This window comes from Hyla sarda, chromosome 1 (assembly GCF_029499605.1).
Source record: "Hyla sarda isolate aHylSar1 chromosome 1, aHylSar1.hap1, whole genome shotgun sequence".
Lineage (NCBI taxonomy): Eukaryota > Metazoa > Chordata > Amphibia > Anura > Hylidae > Hyla > Hyla sarda.
The window spans coordinates 579,436,625-579,459,951 of NC_079189.1; the positions used below are offsets into that span (position 1 = coordinate 579,436,625).

The 23,327-nt window shown below is 43.4% G+C and overlaps 1 protein-coding gene across 1 annotated transcript in view; it reads right to left on the reverse strand.

Moving 5' to 3' along the window:
• Window positions 1–23,327, reverse strand: part of TCF4 (transcription factor 4) — a gene marked incomplete in the record, with an annotated part of 501,923 nt that overhangs the window by 247,182 nt on the left and 231,414 nt on the right. Inside the window, 1 exon segment of the mRNA XM_056544897.1 lies at window positions 18,366–18,430. Coding sequence (XP_056400872.1) covers window positions 18,366–18,430 — 65 coding nt within the window.

Sequence of the window (23,327 nt, forward strand, 5' to 3'; positions counted from 1 at the left end):
GACCTGGTTACTACCGCCGCAGCAAGACCATCCCGCTTTGCGGTGGGCTCTGGTGAACACCAGTAGTAACTTAGAACCGGTCCACTAGCACGGTCCACGCCAATCCCTCTCTGGCACAGAGGATCCACCTCCTGCCAGCCGGCATCGTGACAATTCTCCTATTACTGAGAGTAAAAATCACAATACATACTTTCAGAGCAGAAGTCGGCAGAGCCTCTTTTTTGGCACTTTAGGAAGACCCCATGGGCTGTCATTCAACTTTGACAAAAACACGATGGCAGTATTCAAATTTCTGCCCACCAGTTCTCCTTATGTTCTGATTGGGTCCGGGGAGGTAGTAAGTACTATCTGGAGGAATAGACTGTGTAGTGGTAAAAAAAAAAAGGGTTTTCTAAACTAAACAGTGTCTAAAAATAAAGTGTCCAATTCTTGTTCACCAATGTTTCCATGACGTTCATTGTCAGTGAATAAGACCCTAGGTCATCTAAAATTTTTGACTCAAATGGGCACAGTCAGATTCAAACATTTTATTTGTTGTACATCTATAAGCCATGATTTCTATAAAAAGGAAATACAATTTTCTTATGAAGTGTATTAGAAAGGTTAAAGGAGAACTCCGGAATATAAAAATTGTCGCCCATAGTGCCGGCAGTAAAAAAATAAAGATGTACATACCTTCCTCCGCTCCCCCGGGGCCTTCGGTAACCGGCTCCGGCCTCCGCCGTGATCCACTTCCTGGTTGCCGGTGGTCGGAGAGTCTTCCTGCGCTCAGTCAATCACCGGCCGCAGTGAAGTCCCGACTTGGCCGGCGATAGGCTGAGCGGCAGTGTGAGAACGTTTCAGGGCACAAAATTCTTCACTACACTGGCACCTGCGGCCGGGGCCAAAAACGTCACACTGCCGCTCAGCCTATCGCCGGCCGGGTCGGGACTTCACTGCGGCCGGTGATTGGCTGAGCACAGGAAAACTCTCTGACCACCGGCAACCAGGAAGTGGATCACGGCGGAGGCCGGAGCCGGTTACCGAAGGCCCCGGGGGAGCGGAGGAAGGTATGTACATCTTTATTTTTTTACTGCCGGCACTATGGGCGACAATTTTTATATTCCGGAGTTCTCCTTTAATGTTTTTCCAAGATGTACAACATATAAAAAGTTTTTGTATCTGAGAGTGCCTATTTAAAGGGGTGCTCCACTGCTCAGCCTTTGGAACAAACTGTTCCGAATGCTGGAGCCGGGAGCTTGTGACGTCATAGTCCTGCCCCCTCACACCGTCACGCCCCACCCCCTCAATGCAAGTCTATGGGAGGGGGCGTGTCGGCCGCCACACCCCCTCCCATAGACTTGCATTGAGGGGTGGGGCATGACATCCGGGGGCAGGGCTATGGCGTCACGAGCTCCCAGCTCAAGCATTCGGAACAGTTTGTTCCAAACGCTGAGCAGCGGAGTACCCCTTTAATGCCCATATTACTTATCTACCTAGAATACTTTGTTACTGAGAAATAAGAAATGAAAGCAAAGAAAATATGTGTTTATATATAAATGAAAAGCAAAGCGCTAAAAAAAAAAAAAAGTGGTGATTAACATCTGACTTCTCTACAGTAAGAGGAGAATAATATTTGCTTAGGGGGTCATTTCTATGTTTTTGAGCTCGATTATGTTAAGCAGTTAATCAGATATTGCACTGATGGTTCCCATTTGTTTTGAAGGATGATACGCTAAAAAGTCAGAGATCGGAGGGTCCGGATGTACAATCTAAAATGGGATTCAAAAGTCCAATGGTAAAATAAAGCAGATCTTCAACTGGTGTTTGTCTTTTGTCTGCCATTTAGAAGGTAAACAGATTAAAAAGCCACTTTTGCTACACATTAGCCTTCCACTATAACTATATGTGTACTCAGGCAGCCTAAGTATACTAACACTTACAGGGGGATTCCGGCAGTATTTTTTTTTTTTTTTTTATGATGGACTCCTGGTGCTTCAAAGGGGTGCTCTCGTGGAAAACATATTTTTTTTTTAAATCAACTGGTGCTAGAAAAATAAACAGTTTTGTAAATTGCTTCTATTAAAAAATCTTAATCCTTCTAGTACTTATTAGCTGCTGAATACTACAGAGGAAATGGTTTTCTTTTTGGAACACAGAGCTTTCTGCTGACATCATGAGCACAGTGCTCTCTGCTGACATCTCTGTCCATTTTAGGAACTGTCCAGAGCAGCATATGTTTGCTATGGGGATTTTCTCCTACTCTGGACAGTTCTTAAAATGGACAGAGATGTCAGCAGAGAGCACTGTGCTCGTGATGTCAGCAGACAGTTCTGTGTTCCAAAAAGAAAACCATTTCCTCTGTAGTATTCAGCAGCTAATAAGTACAGGAAGGATTAAGATTTTTAATAGAAGTCATTTACAAATCTGTTTAACTTTCTGGCACCAGTTGATTAAAAAAAAAAAAAGTTTTCCATGGGAGTACCCCTTTAACAATAAACAAAGCATACTCACCTGCCCAGGACCCCACGGCTGCCATTCCAATGGCTCCCATGACCTGCAGCCCTGATGAAAATGCCTACCCACTGGACGTAGTGGTGATCTGCCATGTTAGAGGAAGTGGAGAGCAATGGTGAGTAGTGGGTCCGGGAACTGTGGGGTATAAGGACAGGTGAATATGCCCTGTTTGTTATTTTTAGAGCACCCTGAGACCATTATAAAAAATGTTGAATTCCTGGAATACCCTTTAAAATAGAGGTAATACAATGAAAGGCATGTCTACTGGCAAAGAAAATACATAATCACATGACATCAATGAGCCATTCTTTACTTTCACAGGGTGTCATACAGTGGCACCATTCGGAAGCAGACCCGGGCTCCTGTAGCATAAGTTAAGAGTTACTGATGTTATTCATTTTAGTTTTAAGCTTAAAGGGGTACTCCGGTGGAAAACAATTCATTTTAAATCAACTGGTGCCAGCAAGTTAAACAGATTTGTAAATTACTTCTATTTAAAAATTTTAATCCTTCCAGTACTTATCAGCTGCTGTTTACTACAGAGAAAGTTCTTTTCTTTTTGAATTTCCTTTCTGTCTGACCACAGTGCTCTCTGCTGACACCTCTATCCATGTCAGGAACTGTCCAAAGCAGGAGAGGTTTGCTATGGTTATTTGATCCTGATTGACAGCCCTTGCCACCGATAGGGAAGACCATTGATGAAGGTTGTGCCGAGTCTGTCAATCCTGCTGGGGGGGGGGGGGGGGGGGGGGCGTGATTATAGCCGGAGAAGACGGGACTAGGTAAGTATAGCTCCCGGCCCAGAGGACTACTTATGGGGATAGCGGGGGAGACTTTCTATGCTACAAGTTATATGCCAGCGGGGGATTTTATTTTACTATATGCCACAAGTTATATATGGTAAAATCTGATGCCAGGTTCATTTTAAATCTTGCCCCTTCAGTAAATATTGCATTCACATTCAGTTGAAAAAATTCATTTAGATCAGTTCCAATGTCAGTTATGTAGGCGAAAAACTAAATGCCCCCTCCAAAAAAAAAGTCTTCATTGTTTTTCCTAAGATTTCCAAATTTTGTCAAGTTCTCCGCTCCAACTTCTAATTAAAAGTTGGACAGAGAAATAAAGATGAGCGCTTCCTGTGACACAGCCTATACCGGCGAACGGTTATCATAACCTGCAGGTGCGCGGTGTAATGTTAAGGTGAGAGGTGGCAGGTTATTGCCTGGCTCCGTTATCACCAGGTGCTTTTATTTAGCCGCTACCAACAGTTCAAGAACACGAAATTGGATTTCTAAACGTAAGGACGTAACAAATGCGATAAGATAACACGTGTCTAAATCTACGGAAACATACAAAACATCTTGACCTTGCTCAGCTAATGAACACCTGGGAAGTAGAAGCAATTATCACACTCGACGCTCGGAGCGCGCATCTGCCGTATACTATGTATTAATATAAATCCTGATTAGCGCGATACTTACACCACTAATGCAGAAACACTCAACTGGGTGTATGGAAGAGGAAAAAAGGGTTGTATAAAATAAAATAAACAGCACTATTGACCATGGGTCATACTTGTTATTATAGCTCAGCTCTATTTAAGTCAGTGTTTTCCAACCAGGGTGCCTCCAGCTGTTGCAAAACTACAAACTTACAGCATGCCCGGAAGTATTCGGCTGTCCGGCCATGCTGGGAGTTGTAGTTTTGAAACAGCTGGAGGCGCCCTGGTTGGGAAACACTGAATTAAATGGGCACTGTTGGAACTGAAATGTTTTTATATGTTGTACATCTTGGCAAAACATTAACCTTTCTAATATTTTTTTTTCTCCTTTTTATAGAAATCATGGCTTATAAAAAAAAATAAAATAAAATAAAAACACACTAGGGGTCCCCATAGGATGCAGAACAAAATCCTCTCTGGCTGCAGCATCATCTTTCTCCCAGCTTAAACACAGGCAGGGACAAAGTCTAGGAAGTGAGGGCGGGACTAGCACTCATCTGTGCTCACTCCTGTCCTGTTTATCAGACTGCAGCGTGAAAACAGAGAGGAGGGGGTTAGAGAGCAGCCTGCAGTGATTGGATGACGAGACCCAGCACAGCACAGCAGACTCAGGGAGGAAGTGAAAGCATAGTGAGTGAGCGTGGTCTCATTGCTTGCCTCGGACATGCCCCTTCCTGAGCAGTGGATGTCACAATGAGTGGGCAGCAGAACAGAGGGATTTGTAAGCCAAATACAGAAGCCATGTAAAGCATCTGCATGACCTAGTAGGTAACATATCTAGGCATTATTTTTTTCTTTGATAGGTAAATAAATGGTACATTTAAGTAAATGGGGCTAAAGTACAATGTTGGGCACAACATAAGTGGTGCTGTTATGGGGACAAAAGGAAAAGAAAGCATCTCATCTTCTATTCTCATACAACCCAATGCTTTTAAGTTCTTTAAAAATAAATAAAAATAAATATAAAATAGGCAATGGCCCTGATTTACTAAGAGTGGAGTGTTTATTCTGGAGTGATTTCAATATCACTTGTCTTTTTTTTAAGGCGTATTTACTATTCTGTCGCACATGTCGGTTATTTTACTGTCGCACGGTTTTTGTGTCGCACTAGTCAATTGTGTCGCACAAACTCCGAGCTAAAGAAATTAGTTGTGTGAGTCAAAATGGTTCAGATTTGTTTGTTTAAATATGTTTCCATGAATCAAAAAGTATTCATGTGTTACCGTATTTGTCGCCCTATAGGACGCACCGGCGTATAAGACGCACCCAATTTATAGGTGCAAAATCTAAAAAAATAAAGATTTTGAACCCAATAGTGGTCTTCAACCTGTGGACCTCCAGATGTTGCAAAACTACAACTCCCAGCATGCCCGGACAGCCGTTGGCTGTCCGGGCATGCTGGGAGTTGTAGTTTTGAAACATCTGGAGGTCCGCAGATTGAAGACCACTGATTAGGAGGTAATACTCACGTGTACCCGCCGCTCCGGACCCGTCACCGCTGCCCTGGATGTCGCTCCATCGCTGTCGCCGTGTCCCCGTCGCTCCGGAACGTCTCTGCTGCCGGCCGGGTATCCTCGCTCTCCGTCGCCTCCATCACGTCGTTACGCACGCCGACGCACGTACGAACGTGACGATGTGATGACGAGGAAGGAGAGCGCCGGCCATACAGGGGATCCCTGAACGGAGAAGACACCGAGGAGGCAGGTAAGGTCCCTCCCGGTGTCCTGTAAGCACTAACCCGGCTATTCAGTCGGGCTGTTCGAGACCGCTGGGGTGAAATCGCGGCGGTCCCGAACAGCCCGACTGAACAGCCGGGTTAGTGTCACTTTCCCTTCAGATGCGGCGGTCAGCTTTGATCGCCGCGTCTGAAGGGTTAATACAGGGCATCACCGCGATCGGTGATGTCCTGTATTAGCCGCGGGTCCCGGCCGTTGATGGCCGCAGGGACCGACCCGATAGGAGTGTATTCGCCATATAAGACGCACCGACTTTCCCCCCCCCCAGTTTTGGGGAAGAAAAAGTGCGTCTTATACGGCGAAAAATACGGTATATTTTTTCAAACATTACAACAATTCTCCTTGTTTATCAGCTTGGGTGTTAAATTGATTTAAACCTAATATTGCAAATGTGTTAAAAAGAAAGAAAAAAAAAAAAAAAAAATATATATATATATATATATATATATATATATAAATATAAACATTAACAGTCACAAAAACATTCAATATTTTATTCATAAAAGTGTTTAACTGTACAAAATGTTTTCAGGTTATAAAACAAGTTACTTTCACAAAAAACACAATGGCCAACAGTCCCTTGTTAGAAATCGCTCCATTTTTGGAATTTCACTCGGCCTCTTGGCTGTCGGTTATTGTGTGGGGGCAAACTCAGACTTTTTCTAGAGTGATTTTGGAAGTACTCCGAGTATTTTTTGTTTTTTGTCGGTAAAACGCCCATTTTTGCATAAAACACGCCCATTTCAGAGTGAAAAAAAAAAACACTCCGAGTGGTTTCTAAAGTGTCGGTTGTGCGACTAAAATTTGGTTGCATAAATAGTTGCACAGACGTTGCGACTATAATTTTGGCCCAATAACCGAGAAAAAGAGTCGGTTGGACTAGTAAATGAGGGCCAATGTGTGTTACGTTGCAGTTCACAGAAAATGTCCAAATATCAATGGCAACATCCCGAGCACAGCTTTATGCTGAGGTATGAAGAGTAAGGTGAAGGGGCAGTAGTCCTGGAAGGTCCAGCCTTGGTGGGGTGAAGGAGTGCGGTCTGCTCCTTCTGTGACTGCTGTATCCCCTCGATCTATGACATATTACCAGTCACCAGGTTTAACCCTTACACTGCTGTCCTGCAGTTAGTGTAATTGTAATCTACACAGGACGGCAGTGTAAGGGTAAAGCCTGCTGACTTTGTAGCTGCACTTAATAGAAATTACAGATACGGCTTAGTTCACACTGCGGTAGTACTCTGACCCCTTCACCGTCCGTTCAGCTTTTTTTTAAATATATCTGGAGAGAAAAATAGGGTGGGCACTGCTAGAGAACCACTATGCAGCTGACACAATGTTGCAGTCTCGGGTGTGCGGCTTGATAGGCGGTGCTGGACATGCAGGAAAGACAGTCTCTTGTATATATTAGGGATGTAAGAAAAAAATCGATTCGCGCGATTATCGCAATTTTTTTCACTTGGCGATAATGAATCGATTCAAAATATTTTTGAATCAATTCTTTTAGGGATGTGGAATTTGTATCTCCTGACGCCTGGAACAGCATGTCCCGGGCATCAGGAGATACAAGTTCCACATTTGTGGAGCCGGGCAGGCCGGATCTGACGCGGCGGCGCTCTGGGTGTACGGAGCGGGCTCCGACTGGTGCCCGCTCCATACTCTGCAGCCCCCGGCTGTTCTCAGTAGCCGGGGGCTGCCGCTAATAGCCAGCACGCGGCTGGGTATTAAAGGAGTAGTCCGGCACGCACTTTTCTCATTTTAATAAAAGAAAACACACTTTATCTTACCTGCCAACAAGCCCCCGTCACACAGAGCTTCAGCCTATCACCGGCCGCAGTGATGTCCCGCCTCGGCTGGTGATAGGCTGAAGCTCCGTGTGACGTGCCGAGCTAACAGGAAGTAAGAAGAATACAGCCCGGGGACCGAACACCTGTACCGGAGCTCCGGGGGCTCGTTGGCAGGTAAGAGAAAGTGGGTTTTCTTTTATTTTGCTGCCCGGACCAGATAAAATGAGAAAAGTGAGCACCGGACTACTAGATCGCCACTGTCAAAGCTGACAGAGGTGTCTAAAGGGATCTGTGAATGCTCCCTGGTGGGTGATGTATCAGGATATATCGCGATGTATCGTCACCTAGACGGTATCGCGATATATCAGGATATATCAAATCGCCACACTGGTATCGCGATTCGAATCGTATCGCCAAATTCTTGGCGATTCACACCCCTAGTATATATGGTGCAAAGAAAGAAATATTGTCCGCACTCACCATGCCAATCAGACGTGTTCGCTTTATTGAGAACTTGCAGGTTACATAAAAAGCAAATATCAAAAGACACCCGAGTGTAGGGAGGGGGAGATGCTCCGGGCAAGGAGTCTAGGAGCGGCTGTCAGGAACGTTGTTCCAAAACAGACAATAAACGGATTGGAGCACATATGACTCCGTCGGATCCTGATGGATCCCAGTGACTTGAATGGGGTCCGTCCTGTGTCTGGAATTTTTGGGAAGTTGAGCGGAGAAAAAAAAATTTGAACTCCTTTCCTTTTGACGGACTGAGCGACAGAGCTCCCTTTACCAAAGCTATGCCCCTTTACTATGCCCCTTTCTATTATGGGGAGTGCACTGTTGTGCACTGGCATTGTTAAAGGAGTACTCCGCTGGAAAAAAAAATTCAAATCAAGTGGTGCAAGAAAGTTTAACAGATTTGTAAATTACTTTTATAAAAAAATCTTAACCCTTCCAGTGCTAATCAGCTGCTGTATGCTCCAGAGGAAATTGTATAGTTATTTTCTGTCTGACCACGGTGCTCTCTGCTGACACCTCTGTCTGTGTCAGGAACTCTGCGGAGCAGGAGAGATTTGCAGTGGGGATTTGCTTTTCCTTTTGACGGACTGAGCGACAGAGCTCCCTTTACCAAAGCACAATGGCAGTGTGAACTGGAGTCAGAGCATCCACGAAGGAGAGAGAAAACTAATACATGCACCATATGACTACATTACTACAATGACTACAATGACGCCATTACATAGACCTTAGGCGGCATTCACATGTGTGCAAGTCCCAGCTGACCACTGGACCAATGACCCATACTGACAACATCATACATTATTATAAAGCTTACAGGTCAGGTCATTATATCCACAGTCATCTGGGACATGCATCTATAAGGCCAGGTTCACACAACTGACTCTCCGGCCAGAATTCCAGCCAGAGATCCCAAGGGAGGCCAGTGCCACAAGCTGTCAGCACTAGGACCGCAAAGGCTGCAATGCATTTCTGAGTGAATCTACAATTTTTTCCGCGTTTGCACACAGAAAGGCAAAGCAGATACAGTGGTCCCTCAATTTACAATATTAATTGGTTCCAGGACGACCATTGTATGTTGAAACCATCGTATGTTGAGACCAGAACTCTATGGAAACCAGGTAATTTGTTCTGAAGTCACCAAAATGTCATCCAAAAATAGGAAAAAGTGAGAATTAAAGAAAAATAAGTAGATAACTAATATAGATAAAGCAAATCCTTACATATAAGAGTAAGAAAGATCTGCTGGGAGCTGTAATCACTGTCTATGTCAGTGTTTCCCAAGCAGGGAGCCTCCAGCTTTTGCAAAAGTACAACTCCCAGCATGCCCGGACAGCCTTTGGCTGTCCGGGCATGCTGGGAGTTGTAGTTTTGCAACAGCTGGAGGCACTTTCTTTGGGAAACACTGGTCTATGTAGAGGACAGGAGCTTCTTCAGGGTCCTGTACAGAACACACAATGTCCTAAAAAAAAAGGAAAATGGAGCCGCCCTCACCTGGTGACCAAAGGAGCAGATAACCCTGGTACAGGTAAAGTGTACAGAACATGTAATACCTCCCTGTACTGTAGGGAGGCGCTACCAGACACCAGTCAGTGCATGTACTTCAATAATACAGGTAAAGAGTAGTACAGAACATGTAATACCTCCCTGTACTGTAGGGGGCGCTACCAGACACCAGTCAGTGCATGTACTTCAATAATACAGGTAAAGAGTACAGAACATGTAATACCTCCCTGTACTGTAGGGGGTGCTACCAGACACCAGTCAGTGCATGTACTTCAATAATACAGGTAAAGAGTACAGAACATGTAATACCACCCTGTACTGTAGGGGGCGCTACCAGACACCAGTCAGTGCATGTACTTCAATAATACAGGTAAAGAGTAGTACAGAACATGTAATACCACCCTGTACTGTAGGGAGGCACTACCAGACACCAGTCAGTGCATACACTTCAGTAATACAGGTAAAGAGTAGTACAGAACATGTAATTCCTCCCTGTACTGTAGGGAGGCGCTACCAGACACCAGTCAGTGCATGTACTTCAATAATACAGGTAAAGAGTACAGAACATGTAATACCTCCCTGTACTGTAGGGGGCACTACCAGACACCAGTCAGTGCATGTACTTCAATAATACAGGTGAAGAGTAGTACAGAACATGTAATACCTCCCTGTACTGTAGGGAGGCGCTACCAGACACCAGTCAGTGCATACACTTTAGGACTACAGGGGTTTTACCAGAGAAATGTCCATTCTGATTGGTCGGTTCTTCCAGCCATTGACATGTTTCGCAGATTCCATAGCATTGTATGTTGAGTCTGGTTTCAAGTTACAATGGTCCAGAAAAGACCATTGTATGTTGAAACTATTGTATGTTGAGGCCATTGTAAGTTGAGGGATCACTGTATATACTTCCTGTGTTTTGTCTTGGTCTCTCTGCTGCTTGAGATAGAATTCCCCTAGCACCAGGCAATGGATAGCACTTTCCAGAAAGTGAAAGTGCTATATTTTTGAATAAGGAATCATTTTTGGTGTACACACATGCTCTGTCGCTTTCCCTACATCTAGGTCTCTACATAGTTATCCTCTGTTCACTGCAGAGCGCCAATGGAAATAGCTTTATCCCTGCTTGTCAGAGAAGGAGCCAAGCTTGCACTACATGGCAGTATAGTTATGAAGACTCTTGTATAAAAGAAGTATAGAGGGGCTAAATAAGTGACAGCAGAAGGGAGGGCTGATTTTGTCCTAGTCTTGCCGCACATCATAGATTAGCAACAGCACTAAGCATAATACATATAAGATTTATAATAAATAAAAGATATGAAAGGAATTTTTTTATGCCAGAAAATGCACATTTTAGGCATACAAATGATTTATGGGGTGGCCCCTTTAATGATATGTAAAGTGCAAAGCTCGGAGACATTATAGTTAAATAAAAATATATACAAGATGCATATTTAGGTAAAAGATCCAGTTGTGTGTATATAAATAGGAACCATTTATTTTATTGATAGGATTTTACCGTGTGAGACGCTGTGATCTTACTCTCGTCTTGGTGCCACCTGAATTCTATTTATACCTTGTGAAGAAACGGAAACTAAACCGAAAATGCCGCCTTCTGCAATTAATCTAATTTTAAGACGTAATACTATCCATTGTAACGTGACACAAAATACCCTTTCTCCATGCAAGATTTTAATACCTAAAATAAGATGTTCCCTACTTAAAGAAGCTGACTCTACATCACAGTCTTGCCCTGGTGCCCATGGGCCTCTCTGCCACATAAGAAGACGCCAGTATTATACATGGCAGATGGGGTATCTGTTATAAATGTTAGGGGGGCTCAGTTTTACCTCTGTATACAAATACATGTCAAATGTGCACAAGGTATCAATAATAATTCTGCACTATTTCGACTACCAGAAATTCTTACAGTAGTGGGGACCACTGGACCTAAAATACATCTCAGGTCTATTCTGTCTTCTTTGTATGAAAGACATATTACAAAAATAAAGCAGTGACCCCTAGTGGCTACGATTACACCTACTAAGCAGTCCCTAAAATTGGCAAAAGGGTGGTAGAAAGAATGTTCAATAAAAACCCCTCCCCGATTCTGTGTAGTCTTATGGAGTATCACATGATCCCAGTCAGCCAGTCAGCCGTGACAAAAAGTATCATGTTACCCAGTCTGTAACTCCTGCTCATATACATGCAGTGTATGTCACATGATCTCGGGCTATCATAACAGTGTCACAGCCCCTATAACAGTGACAGTACCCCCTTCCATAAAAATTACAGAGCCCCTATCAGTGGCAGTTACAGTGCCTCCATAACAATAGCAGTGCCCATGACTTTGCCTTAATAACAATACCAGTGCAAGCCCCCATAATAGAGAGAGACACCTTCATAACAATGACTATGCCCCTGGGACAGTCATAGCCTCTGTAAAATGACAATGCATCTGTAAGATAAGAGTGCCCCAAAACAGAGGTAGGCAAAGTTCCTCCATAACAATGGCAGTGCTCCCATAGTAGTGCCAGAGCACCATGACAGTGTCGCTCCATAACAGTGACAGTGCCTCCATAACAATAACCAAGCCTTACAGGCTACACCAGCTACAGTGATTTCATAAAAATGACAAGGCTTATAAATAACAGTGCCAGTGCCACCATAACAAAGTCAGCACCATTACTGTGACAGTACCTCCATAACAATAACCAAGCCTTATAGGCTACACCAGCTACAGTGCTTTCATAAAAATGACAACGCTCATAAATAACAGTGCCAGTGCCATCATAACAAAGTCAGCACCATTACTGTGACAGTGCCTCCATAGCAATGACCAAGCCCCATATTAGTGCCTCAAAATTAATCACAGGCACAATAGGCCTTTTCTTCTTTGGGATGGTCATGGTATCACTGATGGCTTCATTATGTCAGGGTGGGGCCACCTTGAGCACTTCTGCTGTGTAGGGGCAGGAAGTTATAGAAGTTAGGTACTGTTAAGAAGGTACTGTGGCTAGCTATGTTATGGGGGCATAGTCATTGTAATGACCATGCCCCTTTCTATTATGGGGAGTGCACTGTTGTGCACTGGCATTGTTAAAGGAGTACTCCGCTGGAAAAAAAACAAATTCAAATCAACTGGTGCAAGAAAGTGTAACAGATTTGTAAATTACTTTTATTAAAAATCTTAACCCTTCCAGTACTAATCAGCTGCTGTATGCTCCAGAGGAAATTGTATAGTTTTTTTTCTGTCTGACCACTGTGCTCTTCTGTGTTAGGAACTGTCCGGGGCAGGAGAGGTTTGCAATGGGGATTTGCTCCTACCCTGGACAGTTCTTGACATGGGCAGAGGTGTCAGCAGAGAGCACTGTGGTCAGACTGAAAAGAACAACTCAACTTCCTCCCTAGTATACAGAGGCAGATAAGTACTGTAAGGATTAAATGGGTATTCCAGGATTTTTTTTTTTAAATATATGGATCAACTGGCTTTAGAAAGTTAAACAGATTTGTAAGTTACTTCTATTAAAAAATCTTCATATAATTATCAGCTGCTGAAGTTGGGTTGTTCTTTTCTGTCTGACAACAGTGCTCTTTGCTGACACCTCTGTCTGTCTCGGGAACTGCACAGAGTAGAAGAGGTTTGCTATGGGGATTTGCTTCTACTCTGGACAGTTCCCGAGACAGGTGTCATCAGAGAGCACTTAGAAAGAAAAGAACAACTCAACTTCAGCCACTTATAAGTACTGAAAGGATTAAGATATTATATATTTTTTTTAAATAAGTAATTTACAAATCTGTTTAACTTTCTGGAGCCAGTTGATATAAAAAAAAAAATTTTCAACGCATAAGGCACTTTCATGCGGCCCTGTCATTGTTATGGGGCACTCCTCATATGCTCCCCTTTAAATGGTACTTCCACCTTTACATGTAACAGCACAATCAATGCCTCAAGGTTAATACATAAATCGACATGTAATGCACTTTTTAATGTTTTCCTTGACATTTTGTATATTCCCTTCTTCATCGGCAGAGACGCGCAGCTCGCGACGATTGTGTTCCTTTATGCGCCTTTTTTCATCTCCTCCTCAATAAGCTACATACAATGAGGTATTTTGATAATAGCTTATGTTCAGCATCACTGCCAAACATGTGCATGTGGGTAGTATTTTCATAAATGGGGACAAACAACATAACACTCATGTGCAACTGCCAAATCTAAGCAATAAAAAAAAAAGCATAAAAAAATAAAAATAAAAAGAACTTAACATATTTTAATAGTGTAAAAAAAGCGACGTAGAACAAGGTGACGAAGAGTTACGTGTGACGAAGAGTTACAAGCGTGTAAACGCACAGGCTTTCGCTACAGCCAGAGAGTGGGGGAGCCCTCGGAGCCAAGTCGCGACTTTGACATTTTACGGTTTTGTGGAAATATTCGTTTTTGTTTTTTTTCAGGTTGAGCCATACGTCCCTCGAGAGGCTTCTGCATTGAGCCTGTTGGCCTTGACATTAAGCCAAAAACAATTGAAAGACAAAAAAAGATCAACAAATCAGTTTTTTCGATGGCGTATCCCCTTTACGAGTCTATTTCCGCAGAACGCTGCAGGAGTTGGTTTACGGCCGCTGTCATACGAGAGGGAATTCGGCGTTGTGACCGATTTTGTGCTCAAATTTTTTGTGAGCTATGGGCAAGGCGCCTGCGTTACTTTGAAAGGGAACTGTCCCCATTTCGTTATTTGTATACAGCAGTGGTCTCCAAATGGTGGAGCTCCAGCTGTTGCAAAACTACAACACCCAGCATTCCTGGACAGCTAATGGCTGTCCGGGCATGATGTCTGATCCAGGGAGTCCGGCTGCTGGGACCCCCCTCAATCTCCGACCCCAGTGTTCTGTGTATTCATTTTGAGAACGCCGCTGTGCTAGGCTTTGGGCCGCCATGGTTGTCCCGCCTCCTCCATTAATGTCTATAGGAGATACATGGAGGGGGCGTGATGGCTGTGGTCGCTCGTAATTCGGCACAGAGCAGAGTTCGTTCCATGCATGCGGATTAGAGATCGCAGGATGAGATGTTTAGGGGTGGAGTACCCCTTTAGGTATATTGCCTCCAAATGTGCAGGCAGCCAAACAGTGACTGCCAAGGTCATACATATTGTTCTATCGAATTTGGGAAAAGGGGGGTGATTGAAACTTTTTTTTTTTTTTTTTTTTTTTTTTTTTTTTACACTTTTTGTCCACTTAGGGGACTTTTAGGAGGAATCATTTGATTCATCATACAGATCAATGTGGTTCCATAAAACCACATTGATCTGTGTGCTTTGCGCTCGATTGATAAAGACTGGTCCTGCCAGGCTTCATCATTCTTAGCGCAGGAACCACCGTGGAAGGAGAGGTAAGCCCTCTGGCTACCTCAGCAGTGGATCGCCCACCCCCCTGCAATCGTGCATGCTGCGTGGGGGGGGGGGGGCTGTGATCCACCCCACTTGACCACCAGGGACAGGATAAAGGCACCTTTTGACGCAGGTATGATGCAGGCTCGAGTCGGGAGCCCACACCATACCCCGTTAATGGCACATGGACGAGTATAGATGTCCATGGTCGTTAACAAGTTTAAAAAAAAAATGTTCTTTTTAACAAAACAAAATTGACATTTTGCTATTCACTGTTGTTAAAGGGGTACTCCGGAAGGGAAAAAAAATGTTTTAAATCAACTGGTGCCAGAAAGTTAAACAGATTTGTAAATTACTTCTATTTAAAAATCTTAATCCTTCCAGTACTTATCAGCTGCTGTATGCTCCACAGGAACTTCTTTTCTTTTTCAATTTATTTTCTGTCTGATCACAGTGCTCTCTGCTGACACCTCTGTCCATTTTAGGAACTGTCCAGAGCAGAAGCAAATCCCCATAGCAAACCTATCTTACTCTGGACAGTTCCTAAAATGGACAGAGAGCGCTTTGGTCAGACAGAAAGGAAATTCAAAACGTTCTCTGTAGTATACAGCAGCTGATAAGTACTGGAAGGATTAAGATTTTTAAATCTAAGTCATTTACAAATCTGTTTAACTTTCTGGCACCAGTTGATTTGAAAAATATTAGTACCCCTTAGTACCCCTTTAATGGTTTCCTTGTCCCCCTCCAGTCACCACATCTGGTCAATTTTTTTTTCCAGTGGAGTACCCCTTTAATCCTTCCAGTACTTATAAGCTGCTGTGTACTTCACGAGAAGTTGTGTAAATATTTCCAGTCTGAACACAGTGCTCTCTTCTGCAACCTCTGTCCGTGTCAGGAACAGACCAGAACAGAAGAGGGGGGGATTTTTAATGGACATTTGCTTCTGCTCTGGACAGTTCCTGACATGGACAGAGGTGGCAGCAGAGAGCACTGCGATCAGACTGGAATGAACTACACGACTTCCTGTGGAGCGTACAGCAGTTGATAACTACTGGAAGGCTTACAAATTTTAGAAGTAAGTAATCTAGCGCAAGTTTTTCCTCTGGAGATCCCCTCTCAGCAGTATTTCCCAACCAGGGTTCCTCCAGCTGTTGCAAAACTACAACTCCAAGCATCATGCCTGGACAGCCACAGCCATCACGCCCCCTCCATATATCTCCTATAGACATTAATGGAGGGAGCGTGACAACCATGGCTGCCCGAAGCCTAGCACAGCCGACGTTCTGAAAATAAATATACAGAACACTGGGGGTGCCGAGCAGGAGATAGCAGGCAGTCCCAGCAGCCGGACTCCCCGGATCAGGTATCTTATCTCCTATCCTTTGGATAGGGGATTAGATGTCTAAGGGAAGAGTACCCCTTTAACAAATATTACTTTTTCCCATTAAAATGCGGCCCCTTGAGAATGCCTGTATACCCGAGTTGCAAAACTACAACTCCAAGCATGTTGGGAGTTGTAGTTTTGCAACAGCTGGAGGAACCCTTGTTGGGAAACACTGCCTTTAAAGGGGTACTCCGCCCCTAGACATCTTATCCCCTATCCAAAGGATAGGGGATAAGATGTCAGATCGCCGGGGTCCCGCTGCTGGGGATCCTGGGGATCGCTGCTGCAGCACCCCGCTATCATTACTGTGCAGAGCGAGATCGCTCTGCACGTAATGACAGGCAATACAGGGTCCGGAGCATCGTTACGTCACGGCTCCGCCCCTCGTGACGTCACGGCGCGCCTCCGTCAATACAAGTCTATGGAAGGAGGCGTGGCGGTCGTCACGCCCCCTGCCATAGACTTGCATTAAGGGGACGGGCGGTGATGTCATGAGGGGCGGAGCCATGACGTCACGCTGCTCCGGCCCCTGTATCTCGCTCTGTGCAGTAATGATGGTGGGGTACCGCAGCGGCGATCCCCGGGGTCCCCAGCAGCGGGACCGCAGCGATCTAACCTCTTATCCCCTATCCTTTGGATAGGGGATAAGATGCCAGGGGCGGAGTACCCTTTAACTCTTAAGGACGCAGGGCGTACCTGTACGCTCTGCACCCGGTCCTGGTATTTAAAACAGGGTCATACCGTGACCCCGCATCATACCGGGTCGGTCCTGGCAGGTTATGATAGCCGGGACCCTGGGCTAATAGCGCGCAGCACCGATTGTTGTGCCGCGCGCTATTAACCCTTCAGACACGGCGATCAAAGTTGATCGCCGCGTCTAAAACGAAAGTAAAAGCTTCCCGGCAGCTCAGTCGGGCTGATCGGGACTATCACAATAAAATCGCGATGTCCCAATCAGCTAGGACGCGAGCGGAGGCCCCCCTTACCTTGCTCCGTCCGAGCTACAGGCTTGAGCAATCAACCCCCTATTACGCTGATCCATGCAAAGCTATGGCTTTGCAGGGATCAGGGTAAAAGATCAGTGTGTGCAGTGTTATAGGTCCCTATGGGAGCTATAACACTGCAAAAAAAAAGTGAAAAAAAAAAAGTTAATAAAGGTCATTTAACCCCCTTCCCTAATAAAAGTTTGAATCACCCCCCCTTTTCCCATAAAAAAAACTGTGTAAATAAAAATAAACATATGTGGTATCGCCGCGTGCGGAAATTTCCGAACTATAAAAACATATCATTAATTAAACCACAAGGTCAATGGCGTGCGCGCAAAATAGCGTATTTTTGATCACTTTTTATATCATGAAAAAATGAATAAAAAGCGATCAAAAAGTCCGAATAATACAAAAATGGTACCGATAAAAACTTCAGAACACGGTGCAAAAAATGAGCCCTCATATCGGCCCATACACGGAAAAATGAAAAAGTTATAGGGGTTAGAAGATGAGAATTTTTAACATATAAATTTTCCTGCATGTAGTTATGATTTTTTTCCGAAGTACCATAATATCCAACCTATATAAGTAGGGTATCATTTTAACCGTATGGACCTATAGAGTAAAGATAAGGTTTCATTTTTACCAAAAAATGCACTGCGTAGAAACGGAAGCCCCCAAAAGTTACAAAATGACATTTTTTCTTCAATTTTGTCGCACAATGAAATTTTTTTCCGTTTTGCTGTGGATTTTTGGTAAAATGACTAATGTCACTGCAAAGTAGAATTGGTGGCGCAAAAAATAAGCCATCATATGGATTTTTAGGTGCAAAATTTAAAGCGTTATGATTTTTAGAAGGTGATGAGGAAAAAATGAAAAATGCAAAAAACTGAAAAACGTGGAGTCCTTAAGGGGTTAAGAATGGTCTCGAGGGTGTGAGTAGGGGCTGCTGTCAATATAGGGTGCACTTTCAAGGAAAGCACCAACTTCATCTACAGCTCTGTGTACATGGCTAAAAACAGCACAATAATGCATTCTCAGTATACCGCTATAGTGGGATCCGTCTTACCTGATGACAGCCCTGTATCTCTGAGTCCCTCCCGTAGCATGAGTATGAAGCCCTCTCTGTTTTACCTGTGAACGGCAACACAAAAAGCTACAGGTTAGTCCATCTCACCAGTTATTTCAGGCTTCCCTCAGTATATATGACCCAGGATACAGCTAAGGGTGCATTCCCATCACGATTTTACCATCCTACTTCTTCTCACAATTATTAACTTTGAAATCGTACAAATCTGCACGTCAAGCCGTATCCATTTGCACGATTTAAAGGGGTTATCCAGGAAAAAACTTTTATTATATATATATATATATATATATATATATATATATATATATATATATATATCTCAACTGGCTCCAGAAAGGTAAACAGATTTGTAAATTACTTCTATTAAAAAATCTTAATCCTTTCAGTACTTATGAGCTGCTGAAGTTGAGTTGCTCTTTTCTATCTAAGTGCTCTCTGATGACACGTGTCTCGGGAACCGCCCAGTTTAGAAACAAATAACCATAGCAAACCTCTTCTACTCTGTGCAGTTCCCGAGACAAGCAGAGAGGTCAGCAGAGAGCACTGTTGCCAGACAGAAAACAACAACTCAACTTCAGCAGCTGATAATTATTGCAAGGATTAAGATTTTTTAATAGAAGTAATTTACAAATCTGTTTAACTTTCTGGAGGCAATTGATAGAAAAAAAAGTTTTATCCTGTAATACCCCTTTAAGATCGAAGGTAAAATTGAGGTTGACCACGATTTGAAGTGTATGTGTTTTGAACTCTACTGCGCATGCGTACAAAAAAATCATGGGCGATTAATCTGATAGAATCGCAGGGGTTAATCTGATAGAATCGCACAGGTGACCGCACACGATTTTTTTGTACGCATGCACAGTAGACTTCAAAATACATACACTTTAAATATATAAAACTTTATTGCCATATGCATACATATTAATTTTAAAAACAGGATCAGATTTTTATTGAAAACCGGATGGAATTTTCATCTGTACAATTTTTGGATACAATTTTAAAATCTGATGGCAAAGAAATTTTTACATAAGATTGTATCTGATTTTTTGCAATCCGATTTTGTCCGATTTTATGTATCGATAATCGGATGGTTAAATTGTGATGTGAACCTAGCCTTACATAGCATACAGTATATTAGTATAGCGGAATGATATGGCTGATCGATCATGGTATGCATTGAACCGTCCATAGGGATCACTTTACAAGCATTGTGATTAATATATTGGGAGTTTCAAGAAGTCACTATACTAGGTGGAATCAGGTAGATCAGGCTTAAAGGGGTACTCCGGTGAAAACCTTTTTCTTTTTTTTTTTTTTTAAAGCAACTGGTGCCAAAAAGTTAAGCAGATTTGTAAATTACTTCTATTTAAAAATCTTAAACCTTCCAGTACTTATCAGCTGCTGTATGCTCCAGAGGAAGTTGAGTTGTTCTTTTCTGTCTGACCACAGTGCTCTCTGCTGACACCTCTGTCTGTCTCAGGAACGGTCAAAAGCAGAAGCAAATCCCCATAGTAAACCTATCATGCTCTGGACAGTTCCTGAGACAGACAGAGGTGTCAGCAGAGAGCACTGTGGTCAGACAGAAAAGAAATTTAAAAAGAAAAGAACTTCCTGTAGAGCATACAGCAGCTGATAAGTACTGGTAGGGTTAAGATTTTTAAGTAATTTACAAATCTGTTTAACGTTCTGGCACCAGTTGATTAAAAAAAAAATTTACCGGAGTACCCCTTTAAAGGGGTACTCTGCCCCTAAACATCTTATCCCTTATCCTAAGGATAAAGTATAAGTTTGGGACCCCCCACAAACTCTGAGCCGGCACCTTTATGTTTAGAACGCTGGCTTCGGGTGGCCGTTGTCATGAAGTCCATAGTCCATAGAAATAAATGGAAGGGGCATTGTCTGACATCACGGCCCCTCGATGCCAACATTCCGAACATAAATGTTCAGAACGCCAGGGTGACGGCCCGAAGATTGTGTGGGGTCCCAGCAGCTAGGATAGGGGATACAATGTTTAGGGGCAGAGTTCTATCTAAGGGGATGGGTCCATATCATCAACAGAAATTAATTTTTTATAAGATTTGGGGGTTACAATGAAAGGTAACAGGACTTCGAGCTATGCTGAGCCTACTTGACACCTAAACCGCACAACCCATAAAACATTGACAGTGCAAAGGCCACAGCAGACCCAATTTTATTATGAAAGAACATACAAATATAGAACCATACAAATCTATGCATTTCATTACTGTAACCGGGTCATGTGATCATCATCACTGTGACTCAAAAAAAGTTACTGTGCTTAATGTGAGTCACAGGATGTCAGACCTTGGTTCTGACTTCCTCTAGACTACAGGATGACATCTTCACCTACCGGATCCCTCTTTCTAGCACCATGACCCAACCCCACCCGCCATAATCCTCTGATATCTCTATGGGATTTTATATATATATATATATATATATATATATATATATATATATATATATTAGTTATACACCTCTCCTCCAGCTCTATCTGTACACTGCTGCCATCTCTATGGGATCAGAATATATAGGAGTTAATCACCTCCCCTTAGGCTGTGTTCACACATTGCATTTTTTGCTGCTTTTTTCTGTTTTAGTGCTAAAATCATGGCAAAAAATGCATATTGTAGCACAACTGTGCGTAATCCAGTAAAAAATAAATAAATGTTAACCACTATTTAGGAAAAATAAGCCTAAAGACATCAAATATTCATAAAACATCTCAATTGTGTTATAGCTGAAATCATTTTTGCCTCATGGCAATATTTCTTTAAAAACATACTTTGAGTAAGAAAATGCATGAAAGCTGTGCATAATGTGAATTGGCAACAAGCCACTTATGAGTCAAATCGGTTCATTCAGTTGACCACCAGCACTAGCAGCCCAATGACATGATCAGCTGGAGTGATCAAACACCTGACCGTCAGCCAGAGGATTCATTGGGAAAGTAGACTGCATTATCAAGTCTTTTTAGAGATTCGGGGGGAGATTTATCAAAACCTGTGCAGAGGAAAAGTGGAGCAGTTGCCCATAGCAACCAATCAGATCGCTTCTTTCATTTTTCAGAGGCCTTTCCAAAAATGAAAGCAGTAAGCTGATTGGTTGCTATGGGCAACTGGGCAGCTTTTTGATAAATCTCCCCCTCTGTGTGCATCCTATCTCATGCCTGCCACATCAGCTAAAACAAGTAAGAACAAGGCATAGACAAGAACCTCTACATTATTTTCTATTAATAGCCTTTGCTGCACTATATAAGCAAAAAAACAAAAAATAAAATAAAAATAAAAATCCCAAAGTGCTTCTTTAATATCAATTTGTAGTATATAGAGGGATGTATATATGTATATTCTTGTAGATCATCATTGACTGAGGCTTTTCCCCTGAACCTCATATAAACTGAAATCTGCATATTATGTGTTAAAATATTCAGAAAAAATAAATGAGCGCAGAGACAATGGCGAATGTCTCTTCCGGTGTCCATATTCCTGAAGCCAATAAAACAAATAGAAAGAGATTATGTAAGTCTATGTGGAAGGGGGTATGATGGTAGGGATGGTGCTACCGAGGGGATGTATAACTTTATAGCTTTACCGGGGAATTATTATTATTTTTTTTTTTTAAATCAACTGGTGCCAGAAAGTTAAACAGATTTGTAAATTACTTCGATTTAAAAATCTTAATCCTTTCAGTACTTAACAGCTGCTATATGCTCCACAGGAAGTTATTTTATTTTTGAATTTCCTTTCTGTCTGACCACAGTGCTCTCTGCTGACACCTCTGTCCATTTTAGGAACTGTCTGGAGTAGGATAGATTTGCTATGGGGATTTGCTCCTACTCTTGACAGTTCCTAAAATGGACAGAGGTGTCAGCAGAGAGCACTGTGGTCAGACAGAAAGGAAATTCAAAAAGAAAAGAACTTCCTGTGGAGCATATAGCAGCTGATAAGTACAGGAAGGATTATGATTTACAAATCAATTTACAAATCCGTTTAACTTTCTGGCACCAGTTGATTTAAAAAAAAATTTTCTAGAGGAGTAATCCTTTAAATTTATCATAATACTAAAGAGCAAAGTCTATAGAGAGAAAAAAGAAAGACTGCACTCACCCAGTAAAATAAAAGTTCTGCTTTATTTAAACTTCATTAAAAACGTTCCGGTGCTAGGGTAGGGAGACCGCGTCTCCCTACCCTAGCACTGGAACGTTCTTAATGAAGTTTGAATAAAGAGGACCTTTTATTAAGAGCATTCCTCTTAACCCCATAAGGACTCAGGACGTTTGAGTACGTCCTGTCAAATCCCGGCCCCCCGCCGCTAGCCGGAGGGGAGCCGGTGCCTGATGCCTGCTGAAATCGTTCAGCAGGCATCGCGGCATATCGCCCAGGGGGGTCATGATGACCCCCCATGTCGGCGATGGCCGCAGATCTCTGCACAATTCAGCCCAGCGATCTGCGGCAGATTCCGGTCAATCGGGTCTTCAGTGACCCAGTGACCCGGAATTACAGGCTGTCGGTCTCTGACGGCCCCGAACAACCAGAGCCAGCAGGGGTTAGGTGGCACTGGTGCCACCTCACGATCGCCATGATTCGTCGGCCGGTTTACCGGCCGACCAATCAGGGCACCTGCTGCGGGTGTCACTCCCGCAACCCGTTCCGCCCCTCTTCCAGAGCACATGAGCGGGTGCGGGAAGAAGACCCCTGGAGCTGGGGACCCCGATCGACGGTGTCAATGTTGGGATCGGGGCCCCAGGAGCGGCGGCGGCGACATGTGTGCGGGAGCAGCAATAGGTGGTGAGTGACAGCCTCCTGCTGTTGCTTAGCAACAGCTCCCAGCATGCTGGGAGCTGTAGTTATGCAACAGCAGGAGGCAGACCACCACAACTCCCAGCATTCCCTTATGGGCATGCTGGGACTTATAGTT